This window comes from Sus scrofa, chromosome 6 (genome assembly GCF_054392235.1).
Source record: "Sus scrofa isolate SSC_HxYL_T2T_F1_AM1 chromosome 6, Sscrofa_HxYL_maternal_Yorkshire_Landrace_v2.0, whole genome shotgun sequence".
NCBI lineage: Eukaryota > Metazoa > Chordata > Mammalia > Artiodactyla > Suidae > Sus > Sus scrofa.
In genome coordinates this window covers 101,365,228-101,380,316 of record NC_139388.1, presented here as the reverse complement: position 1 = coordinate 101,380,316, position 15,089 = coordinate 101,365,228, and the positions used below count along the sequence as shown (strand labels likewise).

Genomic DNA, 15,089 nt, shown 5'->3' with positions numbered 1-15,089 from the left:
CAAAATTCTAAATATTTTGATTATCATAATAGACCTTTAGCATTTTATAATTTCACATTCAAAGCTTAACTGGTTTCAAGTGAGCCCAAGGTCCATGATCAGCTATACATTTCCTGTGGCAAAAAGTATCTTACTTCTTGGTTTACAGGCCAATTAACCTAGCTACTGATCAAATCCAGCTCAGTTTTGATTTCTTTTCCTACATAAAGTAACTCTTGTAACTAGAAAGCAACACAGATGATGATGGCAAAGGGGACACAGGGAAGAGGCCTTAACTTCCAGCAGCGCAGTGAGCTGGGGCCCTGACCAACCTATTGTTGAAAACATACTACAAATGCCACATTAAGCGCTTTCCAAAACATGCTTTGATGAATTGTTAGGTAAGATTTTAGAGGCCAAAGCAGAATGACTGGGAGCCCAGAAAATCCACTTGATAAATCAGCTTGCCTTTGATGGTCTCAAGGGAACAAGAAAACAGGCCTCACCCAAGGTGTAGAGTCTACTGTGGAATCCCAAATGGTGAATTAGAAATCCATCTTCAGGAGTTCCCATCATGGCTCAGTGAAAATGAATCTGACTAGTGTCTATGAGGACACAGGTTCCCTGGCCTCACTCAGTGGGTTAAGGATCCAGCATTGCCGTGAGCTGCAGTGTTCCGTCGCAGACACAGCTGGGATCCCACGTGGCTGTGGCTATGGCTGTGGCGTAGGCCGACAGCGACAGTTCCTATTGGACCCCAGCCTAGGAACCTCCATATGCCTCGGGTGCAGCCCTAAAAGACAAAAAGACGAAAAAAAAAAAGAAAAGTAACCCAGCATTTTCAGTGGGAAATGGCTTGAACGAGTACATCACAAAGAGGAAGTTCAGGTGGCGGTGTTCACAGAGGTCTGAGCAGGTCCAGAACTCCTCAATTCTAGAAGGATGAAGTCAATTCTCAAAGTACTGGTGAATTTAGAAATTTCTGAATCTCAGAACTTTACCCTTGTGAGTTTCAAAACTATAAGATTCTTGAAGGTAGGGAGTGAATTTGCTTTGTTTAAGGGTAGAATAGTGACTGGTACTATTTATATGCCAAAAAAATGTGTTAGATACTTAAATGAAAAAAATGGGTGAAAGCTCAAATTTCAGTGTTCATTACCTTCCTGTGTTCTGATACAAGTAGCCTCAGTTGCATTTCAATTTCATTGCTTGTTACAGAAGCATCGATCGTGGAAGCGCATAGCGGGGGGAAGGGGGGAAGGGACGTTGTAGCCCCCGGAGCACACACGGATTTAATTGCTTCTTCACTCATGGGTTTCCACTTGGACTCATCATTCAAATCAAATACACAGCTTTCTACTGAGTCAGAGGGCTGACAATTTCCTAGGAACATCTGATGATTGAAAACACAGCCAACTGTTTTATATGGATACAATGGTTTAGGCTGTTCAGCAGCTGGAGGTTCATCAGGATTGGTAGGTTTGTGGATATACCTGTAAAAGGATAATCATAATTGTGTGTATAAGAACTTAAAAATTAAGAAGGCAGAATCTTACTGAGGATAAGTTATTTTTAACACTTAAGGCCATTAAGTATATCCCAAGACTAGAGTCCAGTACTTGCTTTTCCTTCTTAAATTTCCAGTTGGATTCTCTATATTAATCACATGGCACACTGCACAATATAGAAACCAACTTTATCCCTTTAGCACAAGAACACAGTCTATCTACATCATTAAGATAAAAGATGTTTACCATATAACAAAATAATTTACACATTTTTAGGCAGACTAAAAGGATCATCAACCAGAGGAAAATAAAGAGGGCCCAGGGCTGTGCCTTCAGGAACTCCCACAGGTGAGAACAGCAGAGAACAGCCAGAGAGGAGATGCGAAGACTCCAAGATAGCCCACGAGGGAAGCCAGGGAGAGAATGTGCCAGAACGAGGGGACATCTCACTCTTAGCGAATCTGATGACAGTGAGAAAAACGTACTGTGGATTTACCACATGGCGTTGATGACGACATCAAATTTTCAAAAGAAAGAAGGATTTACAACTTGAATTTATTTTTAGGCTTAAGAAACATACATCAGAAAAAATATACGCAATTACACAAAATTAAAAATAATTTTTAGGAGTTCCCGTCATGGCTCAGTGGTTAACGAATCCAACTAGGAACCATGAGGTTTTGGGTTCGGTCCCCGCCCTTGCTCAGTGGGTTAACGATCTGGCGTTGCTGGGAGCTGTGGTGTAGGTTGCAGACGCGGCTCGGATCCCGTGTTGCTGTGGCTCTGGTGTAGGCCAGTGGCTACAGCTCTGATTAGACCCCTAGCCTGGGAATCTTCATATGCCTCGGAAGCGGCCCAAGAAATAGCCAAAAAAAAAAAAAAAAAGAAATTTTTAAACCAATTTTATGTTGGTAAAAAAATCATCTCAGGTGTACAAGCTTTCTTAGAATTAATGGTTATCTCTTTTTTTTTTTTTTTTTTTTTTTTGCTTTTTAGGGCCACACATGCAGCATATGGAAGTTCCCAGGCTAGGGGTCGAATTGGAGCTGCAGCTGCCAGCCACAGCCACAGCCACCAGAACATGGGATCCAAGCCTTGTCTGCGACCTACACCGCAGCTCATGGCAACTCTGGATCCTGAACCCACTGAGTGAGGCCAGGGATAGAACCCACATCCTCATGGTTCTTAACCCACTGAGCCACAATGAGAACTTCTCTCTTTTTTTTTGGCTGTGCCTGAGGCATGCAAAAGTTTCCTGGGCCAGGGATCAAACCTGTGCCACTGCAGAGACCCAAGCCACAGCAGTAACAACACTGGATCCTTAGCCCACTGCACCACCAGGGAACTCCAATAATTATCTTAATGGAAGTAATTTTTTACATAGTCATCACAAAGGCTCTAATAACTAAAATTATCAATATGTGCCTTTGAGTACCATTAATATAAACAAAGAACCTATAATTTATAATACTTGAACCTTCCTTTTTTTTTTTTTTTTTTTTTTTGGCCATATCCATGACAGGGAAGCTTCCAGGGCAGGGATGAAATCCCCAATGCAGCTGCAACCTACACCATAGCTCCAGCAACGCCAGATCCCTGACCCACTGTGCCAGGCTGGGCATCAAATCCATGCCTTAGCAGCAACCCGAGCTGCCACAGAGACATCAGATCCTTAACCTGCTGCACCAAGGCAGGAACTTCTGCACCTTTTTTCACATTCTTATATAAGCTTAGCTGACAAACCTGTGTCCTGTTAAACTCTCCCAAAAGGTGATGGTTCCATCAGTCCCACACGTCATGACCCATGCATGGGGCACTCCTTTGGCCTTGGTCCCAACACAGACAAAGGCTTCCAGCCCGTACCCAAGAAGGAGGCTGCAGAGAAGGTTAGCATGGTCTTCACAGTCACCCTGGAGGTAGAGGAACTAAAACTTAGTAATTATTCTTCATACGTATTTTGCCTTACAAAAGAATTACATAAATAATAATTTTAAATACAGACCATTTCTACTATATTTGAAATTAAAGTTTAAATCCAGATTCACAACTTTTGGGAACTACAACCTAGGAATAAACCGAAATAATTTTTTGGATAAGTAGTGTTTACCTATTTCCAGTTGTCTTTAAGATAAAACCTTCCTATCTGACAAATCAATCTCCAGTCTAAATAGTTTCCAAACACTTTGCCTTGTGAATACCCATATATACTATTTACACAACTCCAGACTAGAAATTACTTCAAAAATACATTAAAGAGAATTCTTTTTTCTGTTGATTCAACAGAGTTGGAATGCTAAAGAGAGTCTTGTTTTCATAACATTATCAACCTTTTGAGAACACAGGAAATTAGAAAACACCCCATAATACATAAAATAGTTTACTGAAACCAATTCATTTACATTTAACATCAATATACATATATAAATTATTATTTTTGTTTTTGATTTTTTTTTTGCTTTTTAGGGCAGAAGTTGTAGCATATGGAGGTTCACAGGCTAGGTGTCCAATTGGAACTGTAGCTACTGGCCACATACACAGGCATAGCAACTCAACATCCGAGGAGTGTCTGCGACCTAAACCACAGCTCACCACAATGCCAGATCCCTAACCCACTGGGCGAGGCCAGGGATACTAGTTGGATTTGTTTCTGCTGAATTATAGCAGGAATTCCTAAATTCTTAAACATATACTTACAAAACACCATGCAATCCAAGATGTTTTTGGTTTTTGTTTTTTTTTTTTTTGCTTTTTAGGGCTGCACCTGCAGCATATGGAGGTTCCCAGGCTAGGGGTCTAATTGGAGCTACAGCTGCCGGCCTACACCACAGCTCACAGCAACTCTGGAACCTTAACCCATTGAGCAAGGTCATAGATCAAACCCACAACCTCATGGTTCCTAGATGGATTCATTTCTGCTGCACCACAACAAGAACTCCCCAAGATGTTTTTCCATATTTAATTTGTACTGCCACTTTCTCTTCTAAAAAAAATCTAAGCAAATATTAACGTGAGCAGTATTAGAGGACCACGGTTCTGTCCTGGTACTATCTCTAACCCACAAATTACTGCTCAACCTTGGTTTCTGACATCACAGTACTGGTGGGTCCCTACCCTACAAAAATCACATTATGTTAAATAAGAAACTACATGAGGAAGTTCTGGTTGTGGTGCAGCAGAAACGAATCTGACTAGGAACCATGAGGTTTCAAGTTCGATCCCTGGCCTCGCTCAGTGGGTTAGGGATCAGGCATTATTGTTAGGTCACAGACGCAGCTCAGATCTGGTGTTGATGTGGCTGTGGTGTAGGCCAGTGGCTGTAAAAAAAAAAAGAAAAGAAAAGAAAAAAAAAACTACATAACTACATGAGACTCATCGACTTGGAAAAGAGACTTGAGGTTGCCAAGGGAGAGGGGGAGGGAGGGGGATGGACTGGGAGTTTGGGGTTAATAGATGCAAACTATTGCATGTGGAGTAGAGAAGCAATGAGATCCTGCTAAATAGCAGGATTAGCACAGGGAACTGTATCTAGTCACTTGTGATGGAACATGATGGAGAATAATATGGAAAAAAAGAATATATATATACATATATGTATGTGTGTATGTATGACTGGGTTACTTTGCTGTACAGCAGAAACTGACAGAACAATGTAAATCAACTATAATGGAAAAAATAAAAATCCTAAAAAAACTACATGTGAAAATAAAGATGCTAAATTTCTTTCTTGATGTAGTGACATTTAAATGTTAGAGAAAATGGTGAAAATAAGACCCTGAATTGTTTATACTGACAACAGGTACTCTTTAATTTTTTTGGCAGCACCCGCATCATGGTTCCCAGGCCAGGCATGGAAACCATGCCTCAGCAGTATAAGGAGAGCCACAGCAGAATCAATGCCAGATTCCTAACCTGCTGAATGAGAAGGGAATTTCTAACATGCACTTTTTTTCTAAGTTAATTCTTTTACAAATGCACCATAAATTCACAACAACAACGACGCACTGCTTTTGAGTTCCATTTTGTGTGTGGGATACCTTGTTTCTACAGAGAAAGGCCAGCAGAGTGCACCACTGTTCCTGTTTACCTCCTCCTCCGATAACAGGGGCTCTTTCGTAACCAAGGACATTAACAAATCTTGCTGCCTGCCTTGGAGTATCCAGAAGCCTCCCAGCTCGAAGTGGTTTAACATAAGAACAGACGGGTCTATTTATCCCATTTTCATCCTGCAGGAGAAGGGGAAAACATTATTTGTGATGACATGTTACTCATTTCCAATTTTAACACTTTTTCTTAGAACACATTTATGTGAGAGAAAGCAACTCTATAGACAACACTCACTGAGTGAGTGCTCACCCTGCATCCAGCACAAGGCTGCCGAGTGTTGAGTATACCATTTTTCTTTTAATCCTCCTAACATCATTTTCACTTCCTACATAAAGAAACTGAAGTCACAGCTTTTATGCAACAGAGCCTGAGCTTTCTTACTCCAAAGCCTGTGACAGCAGCACTTAAACTCTGACCCAGCAATCCCACTCCTGAATATATACCCAAAGCAACTAAAATCAGCATCTCAAAGAGCATCTGCACGCCTATCCATCTTCACTGCAGCGTTATTCTCAATGGCCAAGTTAGAGAAGCAACCCAAGTGTCCATGGAGGGATGAAAAGATGCGGCCTGTAAATACATAGCAGAGTATTACTCAGCTCTTTCAAGGGTCATTTCTCCTGTCTACATCCTCCCTCCCTGCCCAGCCCAGTCCTCTGGCCCAGGATGCCACATGGCAATGAATAGCTCACCTCAGGCTACATAGACAGTGGGAGCCATTTACACTGTTTGGTTTCTCTTCACCCTTGTCCTGATGTCACTTCTACCTTGTCTGGCCTGCCCAGCCATTCGATGTACAGATGATGCTACCAGAAAATAAGAAGCCACTGCCCTCATTTCCACCACCAATCAACTAGGGTCTCCCATTCTCAAGCTCCTCATGTAGAAAACTGAACACCTTTTTTTTTTGGCCATGGACATGGGATGCAGAAATTCCCGGGCCAGGGATGGAACCTACGCCACAGCAGTGACAATGCCAGATCCTTAAACTGCTGAGCCACCAGGGAACTCAAACTGAACCACTTTCAGCCTGTCCTAAAATCTAAGGAACTAGGGGTAAAGCTAGACAAATGTACAGGACCTGAGAAATATCACTCAAAATACTACACTATATTCATATAAAAGCCTACATGAGGCTGAATACATATAAAATGTTTAAATTGTTCCTTAGAAGTTATAAAAAATGGACCCAATAATTTATCTTATGTTGGCTGATTTACTTATTTATTTATTTTGCTTTTAAGGGCTGCACCCGTGGCATATGGAGGTTCCCAGGCTAGGGGCCAAATCAGAGCTACAGCAGCCAGCCTACACTACAGCAACACCAGGGCTGCATCTGTGACTCACACCACAGCTCATGGCACCACTGGATCCTTAACCCACTGAGCGAGGCAAGGGATCGAACCCGCAACCTCGTGGTTCCTAGTCGGATTTGTTTCTGCTATGTCAAGGTGGGAACTCCTTAAGTTGTTTATTAATAAGAGAAAATGGACTTAGGATACAGAGAAAATAGAAGCCGGGTAAACAAGGGAAATGATGTAGTTACGCATTACTGGTCACTAGCTTAGACACTTTGTTTACATAGAACCATTACACATAATAACTACAAATCCTAGTTCTGCACACAAAAGTTGAATTTACAAATAAACTACAAAGTGTCCTAGTATTTTATTATTCCATACTAAGCATCAATCAAGGACATACTCCAAGTTAAACAAAATGAGTTTTTATCTAGTTTAAATCAGACATATTAAAAAAAGGTTTAGAAAAACAACAACTGAAAATGAAAAGGGAGTTCCCTGGTGACTCAGTGGGTTAAGAATTGAACATTGTCCCCACTGTGGCTCTGCTTCCAGCTGTGGCTCAGTTTTGATCCTGACCCAGGAACTTCCACAAGGCACAAGTGCAGCCAAAAAAGAAAGAAAAAAGAAAAAAAAAAAAAAACAAAGATTATGTCACTCACCTACTTAACACTGCAAGAGAGCATTACAAAATCAGCATTCTATTTTAAAATTAAACTTGCATTTGTCTGAAATAAATACATTTCACAAATTCAAGCAAAGTGAAATTTATAGTTACAACGGTAAATCTTAAATACAGGTGTAAAGCTTTTTTCATATAACTTACTAACCTGTGCAAAAATCTTAACCAGCCGTGAGTTGTGTGAGGGTCGAATTTGCAAATATTCTCTCCACCACTGCTTAGCATATACAAGAAATAACCTCTCTTTCTCTGCAGTTTTCTGACGTTCCAAAGCAAGCTTGAAATTTAAAAAAAATATCAATTAACATTCACTCTCTTTAATTAATCACTACAAAAAACGTAACAAATTTATGTACTTCCTCCGTCTCCACCACTACCCTAACTGAAGCTGCCACTGTCTCCTGGCTTTAAGAGCCTCCTAACCTCCCCCTGTCCTCACACTTCCCTAGGACAGTCCAGTCTCCATACAATAGTGAGAAGCATCTTTCTGGACCCCAGACAAAAAGTTTTAAATAAGGAATAGTATTGTTATTCTCTTATTTAAAACTAATAAATGATATTATATATATCATTTTCTAAAAAGGGAACACTTTCTAAGATAAACAGGAAAAAACATCCTATGAAACAAAAACACAGAGAAATTCAGAATTACTTACTTGCGTGTTCACTACTTCCTGAGATAATGTTTGATTGAGCGGTGGGTACATCTCAAGTTTTATATTTAAAATCCCCACAGAAACTTTTGATTCTGTGCCTGTAAATAAATATTTATAACTTCAGAGATAGCAATATTGTATAGTCAATCAACGTTTAACCAAAGTAATTTAAGAATTTAGTGCTTTACCAGATAAATGGAATAAAATATTCAATGTCACCTTTAATATTCATATTAAAAATGAACCAAATAAAATTAGTTTTTATTTTGTACAAAAGCCTTTATCTAGTTATAAGGATATTATCTATTTTCTTAGCTTCCAAATTACCTCGTAAGGGACTTTTCAGATGTAAAGGATTCAGAAGACTTAATATTTATCTTCATTACATGCATAATACCAAATCAGACTTACACTACAAAGTCAAAACAACTGTTCATACTTTGTTCTTAGAAAATACTTATATACTTTGTCACATGCAGTAAGTCCCATTTACCCCTTTATATTTTTTACATTATATATGAGTACAACTTTTCAACCCATGCCTGGATTTAAAGAATTAGAAAACAAATATACTTTATAGCAGAACTATTTAATATTTCTATGACAAATCAGAAATTTCCAGGTCATTACTATGACTACCATGTTAGGCCTATATTTGAAGACAGCTAATAGGTACCTCTTTTAAAAATAAATCTTGGAGTTCCCGTCGTGGCTCAGTGGTTAACGAATCCGACTAGGAACCATGAGGTTGCAGGTTTGATCCCTGGCCTCGCTCAGTAGGTTAAGGATCTGGCGTCGCCATGAACTCTGGTGTAGGTTGCAGCTGTGGCTTGGATCCCGAGTTGCTGTAGCTGTGGTGTAGGTCGGCAGCTGTAGCTCCGATCCGACCCCTAGCCTGGGAACCTCCATACACCTCGGGTGTGGCCCTAGAAAGACCAAAATAAATAAATAAATAAAAAGAAATTAAAAAATTAAAAAAATTAAAAAAATAAATAAAAAATAGAAATAAATCCCCTACATAAAACTTCTGAGTTAAGGAAAGACATATTCTGGGTCTAACTAATCAAAATCTAAATTACTAAAGGTATACTGTCCCCTGCCTAGGTTTAACTCTGTGGCCAAGTTTCAACACCAGAGTAATTCCGTTATATTCTGAGCATCAACTACTGTAGGTTTTACACTATTTCTCACTTCTTTAGCAGATATGTATTACATACCAGGTGGCATGCAAGAGTCCAGGGAAACAATGAACAAGACACGTACTACCTCTGTTCTCAAAGAGTACCACCCATGGATGCTGATGCTCAGCAAGTTTGCCCTTGTCTGAGCCCACTTCCACTACCAAATATAGTAGGAAAATATCTATTCGCTGTTCTGCAAGACCCACTGCTGCAGGACGCCCAGGTACTGATGGAGATGTGAGGTATTCTGCTGTGCGCTGGGGGGGGGGCTGCCTACAGATGCATGTGTGTACCTGCATGCAGAATCTTAATTTCCTTTATAGCAAATAAATGTAGGGAGTAGAAAGCCCTCGAAATTTCTATATGTATCTCCCAGAAAAGGAAATCTTCTTGGAGTTTCCACTGTGGCTCAGTGATAACGAACCCAGCTAGTATCCATGAGGACAAGGGTTTGATCCCTGGCCTCGCTCAGTGGGTTTAGGATCCAGTGTTGCTGCGAGCTGTGGTGTAGGTCGCAGATGAGGCATTACTGATACCTGAGTTGCTGTGGCTGTGGTATAAACTGGCAGCTGCAGCTCCGATTTGACCCCTAGTCTGAGAACTTCCATATGTTGCAGGTATAGCTCTAAAAAGCAAAATAAAATAAAAACAAAATAATAAAGTAAAATAAATAAAGTAAAAATATAAAATGCATTTACAAACTGTGGTTATAAGAAGCTAGAAGTGATATTATTCATCATACCTACACCCATAAGTTCCACAGTAAGATTGGTTACTCCATTTTCTGAGCCCAAAACTGATCGCCATTCAAGAAAATAGGATGCTACTAAAGTGGTCTCAGCAAATATGTCTGTTTTGATTAGCACCATGTGAACTGGGTCACTTATTGATAACATTGTTGTTGAATCAGCCATTCGAGTTCCATCACCTAGCAACATAAACCACAAAAAAATTACACATTACATAGCCAGTTAGGCCAATGTAAAATATTTTTATTGAAAAAGACACTAATAACAAACATATAAAACCAAATAGAATAAGTTGGTAATGCCTCAGAAAGCATGCAACAGACTGGGAATAAAAGCACAGTCCTTGGAGTTCCTGTTGTGGCTCAGCAGTTAACAAATCTGACTGGCATCCATGAAGATGTAGGTTTGATCCCTGGCCTTGATCAGTGGGTTAAAGATCCGGCGTTGCCATGAGTTGTGGTATAGGTCACAGATGCAGCTTGTATCTAGCGTTAGTGTGGCTGTGGTGTAGGCTGGCAGCTACAGCTCCGATTCGGCCCCTCGCCTGGGAACCTCCATATGCAAGTGCAGCCCTGAAAAAGCAAAAACAAAAAACAAAAAAAAAACCCTATAGTCCTTTTTCAACCAGCAACTTTTAAGAGGACTGGTAGATATGTGACAAGCTATCTAGTTACTTAATGAATATCAGTGTTACATAACCTATAAATGATAAGTCTGCTCTTCAAAAGTACATAAAGTATATGCTTCTATACTAAAAAGCCTTCAAATATGTCAACATTATTCTCCAAAATACCTTTATCCCTACACCTCTAGAAATTACCACTAGATTATCTACACAAAACTGAAAGATCCAGCACCTTGGAGCTAGCAATTTAAGCTATTAACTGCCTTATTAAGGTTAACATTTTTCACCAGGGGGAAAAAATAATAAAATTTTAGTAGTGCATTAGCCAACTCAGTAATTTAAATTTCTGAAGGTATGATTCTACAACTCTGTTAAGTTTACAAATATAAAGATTTTTGGAGCTCCCACTGTGCCCCAACGGGATCAGCAGCATCTTGGGAGTGCTAGGCAGTAGGTTCAATCCCCAAACCGGCAGCATGGGTTAAGCACCCAGGTGTTGCCGTAACTGCAGCTTAGTTCACGACTGCAGCTCAGATCTGATCTCTGGCCCAGGAGCTCCATATGCTTGGAGCAGCCAAAAAAAAAAAAAAAAAAAACAAACAAAACATATACATACACACACACACACACAAATACTTTTCTACTGACAACTAAAATATATACCTTTACAGAAGAAAAATTTAAAATAACTACTCAAGTATCATTATTTTAAAGTTATAAAAACAAGTTAAAGATTCATATCTAAACTTCAATTTTTAAGTCACGTAATACTGTAAACAGAACCATCTCATTCATAAATGAAAAGGCTCATGTTTCTTCCTCCACCTAATGGACATTTAAATTTTTACTATGAAAAACCACCATTAAAACTGTCAAGAAATAATCTTGAAGGAACATTAATCAGCCAAAAATACAGCAAGAAATTAAGAGGTAGTTTACATAGAAAAAAGCAGTGAAGAAAAAATAAAACAAAGGCATGGGGAAATTCATCTGTTAAAAAGCTTTCCTTATGCAGAAGTTGTATAGTTGTTTTGCAATAAAATCAAAGATTTACAAAATTTAATGAAAATTTATTATGGTTTCTTACCTAAGTTTTCTCTGTGTACTTCAAGTAAAAAGCCATCATGAAAATCTGGTTCACAGGCACATGGAACAGGTTTAGAACGAAAACGTTGGTTTCGAAAATGTAAACATAAAGTAAAAGTTGAACAAGGTTGTCCTGGTAAAGGCTCGGGTTCTTGCAGGTGTTCCAAGAAAGCTTTTCCACCCAAAACCTGAAGGTAAAGATACCTCCGTGTTGGATCAATATTAGCTGTAAAGTGTAGCAATATATATAAGGAAACTGCCAATTAACTTAAGGAATGTGATCAAGACAATAGGAAATAATAAACTGACAGAAATAAAACCAAAGACCAAAAAAAAAAAAAAAAAAGAATAACAAATTTACTATACACCAGGACCATTTGCACCCTAGGAAGAATAAGATATCTTTTTAGTTTACACTGGCTACTTTCTCCCTGCAGAAAGGAGTCAGAGCCCAGGTTGGAAATACTTTTGCCTATTCAAGATTGCCTCAGGTCCATGAACCAATTCAGACAATTATCAAGTTAACATGTGTACTTGTTAGATAATGACATTATCATTAAAAAAGCAAGGCTGCTCAATTTATAAATTTTAACACATGAGAAACAGGTGGTCCTGCTTTTGCTTCCACTCAGTTATACATTAAATCCTCTGATATACTTTATGCAAAATAGAATCTAAGTTTTTTGGATGATTAATCACATAAGTATTTCATTCTAGAAAAAAAAAATGGAGATGTTTTATATCACTACAGCACATCAATAAGCAGTACTATCTATGACTAAATTAGTGTTAAAGAGAAACACACAAAAAAAAGAGAGAGAAATACACATACTTTTTTTTAACAGCGTTGACTGTCTGTCAGTAAAGCAAACAGGTTGTTTTGGAGAGGAAGGAAGTTCTTGATCAACATTATCCTAGAACGGCAGAAAAAAATCAAAACAAATTAGAAAACAAAAAGTATAGCTAAGCAAGGAAATCCAATAACAAAACTAAAAACTGAACAAACAGTAGCCAGGATAAAGCCCCCTCAAAAAAGTCCTTACTTTCCTAGCATACTTAGAAAAACGAAAAGCCGGCAAAAATAGTGCAACTGGTCACTTCTAAAGTCTAACATAAGAGATTAGTGGTCTTCAAGCCATGTCCCACAGAATGCTAAAACAAATTTTTAACACTTTATAAAAGGTTAAACATTCTCCAAACCTCAAGTAACATCTGGCTTGTGATTCCACCAGGATTGGAACTGGCTTTAATCAGGAAGTGATATTCACACAGCAGAAGCTGTTACTAGGTCAATTTTTATAACAAATGAATTTATAAATCTCAAAAACCAAAAAAGGATGCTGCATTAAAATACTTATCCCCTGGTGTATGAAGTCCATCCAATTTCTTCATTCTATTACTCAGGTATTGAGGTCACAGTCTCTCATTATTGCCTCATTTTCAAAAGAAGACCTACTTACTAATTTGTGCACCGAGAGGCTGTCACCCCACTACTGACCTATTTGTATGGAAAGATTTGAAGGTTCTGATGCAGATAATAATTCTCTTAAAAAACTGATAATGCATTAATCTTACAGAAGAGAGTACCAAAAGAATGAGTTTTAAAAATGAGTCTCATCTAGAAAATTATAGAACTATATTAGTTTAAAAAATCAGGTTAGGGTGAACTAACTTGACATATGTATGTATATACACACATACACATATACATACTTAAAAGTCACAGACCTAGAGAAAAACAAGAGAAAACTGTCACTGTAAAGGGAGCAAGATGGCCCATAACTCCAATTTCACTGATATCAATCCTACTTGCTACATTCAAGGGTAGTTAGCACATACTTGAAACAAAGATATTTACTACTAGACAAAATGGTCTTATATCAAAAGCAGTTTTACTAAAAGAAGAGGCCTCTGGAGTTCCCTGGTGGCTCAGAACGTTAAGGATCCAGCATTGTCCCTGCTGTGGCTTAGGGTTGTTCCCTGGACCTGGAACTTCTGTATGCCACAGTCCAAAAATAGTAATAATATAAAAGGAGAGGCTGCAAATGTGAACCCTTAGATCAGCCATAGGCATGATAATATACTTAAACAAAAAATATATACATACATACTTATCTCCTTAAATTTCTTCCTCTAAAAGATTACTCACAGGAACAAAATTAAGTTCTTTCATCACATCATCAACGATTCCCCGGCGTCTAAGGGCTTTGATCAAATCTTCCGTTGATAACTGTTGTTGATCAGGTGCCAATTCTTCACGTATAGTTTCAGCAAGGATTTCTCTTATCCTGCCATGGACATCCATCTATGCAGAAAACTCGCATTATGACTCAAAACACTACAAAGCAGTCGAAGATTACCAACTAGCTAATCTCTTTCTAAAATGCTGACTCAGAACAACGACAATAATAACGGGTAGTGAATAGACTAAATTCAAGAAAGCTTCTAGAGTAATAGTAAGTGTAAACGGATACCAAAATTCAGTAAGAATAAAGGTAAGGTTTTTAAAAGAAAAAAAAAAACTTTAAAGGGGAATTTTTTAGTACAAATCATACATATCATCTCTATTGGTTATCTGCTGCCTTTGTTACCATTTCAACAGACACAAGTCTGAGAGTAGAGCGGAGACCTAGAGAAGGCTTTCAGCTATTTAGGGGTGACCGTGAACTAACTCATCTACCTTCAGAACCTGGGGAAAATCTGCACAGCATGCGGAGAGCTGGCGGCCCCGGCGCGGCCCCAAGAGCCGAAGCCGTCTCCGCCCTAGGAGCCCCGCAGCCCCGCCGCCTCCCGCACCTCACCCGGGGCCCGCCGCCTCACCTTGCTCAGCTGCTGGTGGATGAGCTGCTTCAGTTCAGACGCCTTCTCCGGAGGCAGCGACATGCTGGGCTCGCTCTCGGGTGCCCGGCGGCCCCAGCGTCTCCGCGGCGGTGCAACAGCCCGCGACCGCTCGCCTCGCGGGCTCCCAGGGTCTCCGCGTCAGGCGGGCAAAGACCGGGAGGAGCCAACTGCTGTTTCTAAACGGCGGCCAGGTTGCCCCCTCGCCGCCTGCCAGTCAGCTGGGCCGGCGCCCCCCTTGCCCCTGGCAACCCTGCCCGCGGCCTCCGCGCCTCCCGCCAGCTTCCGCGCCGCCGCCGCCGTGCACGCCCCACCCCACCCCCTGCGCCGCCCCGCCCCGCGCGTTCCGCCCGGCAGGCAGCAGGACGGGCACCTCAGGA

The 15,089-nt window shown here is 39.9% G+C and overlaps 1 protein-coding gene across 6 annotated transcripts in view; it reads right to left on the bottom strand.

The window, feature by feature from the left end:
• The window catches only part of CEP76 (centrosomal protein 76), a 36,859-nt gene extending 22,012 nt beyond the window's left edge, over positions 1 to 14,847 (bottom strand). For 3 of the 6 annotated variants that reach the window (XM_084964084.1, XM_084964085.1, XM_005665274.4), the window contains exons 1-10: positions 14,692 to 14,847; positions 14,021 to 14,176; positions 12,704 to 12,785; positions 11,873 to 12,097; positions 10,154 to 10,339; positions 8,231 to 8,328; positions 7,723 to 7,851; positions 5,522 to 5,710; positions 3,231 to 3,397; positions 1,139 to 1,472 (exon numbers count right to left, since the gene is read on the bottom strand). In XM_084964084.1, the coding sequence (XP_084820210.1) occupies positions 1,139 to 1,472; positions 3,231 to 3,397; positions 5,522 to 5,710; positions 7,723 to 7,851; positions 8,231 to 8,328; positions 10,154 to 10,339; positions 11,873 to 12,097; positions 12,704 to 12,785; positions 14,021 to 14,176; positions 14,692 to 14,754 (1,629 nt within the window). In that variant the 5' untranslated portion in view covers positions 14,755 to 14,847. Of the gene's footprint in view, positions 1 to 1,138; positions 2,263 to 3,230; positions 3,398 to 4,783; positions 5,711 to 7,722; positions 7,852 to 8,230; positions 8,329 to 10,153; positions 10,340 to 11,872; positions 12,098 to 12,703; positions 12,786 to 14,020; positions 14,177 to 14,691 lie in introns of all 6 variants that reach the window. The other 3 variants (XR_014807553.1, XR_014807552.1, XR_014807551.1) reach the window with 2 other exon arrangements.
• Between the last annotated feature and the right edge of the window lie 242 nt (positions 14,848 to 15,089).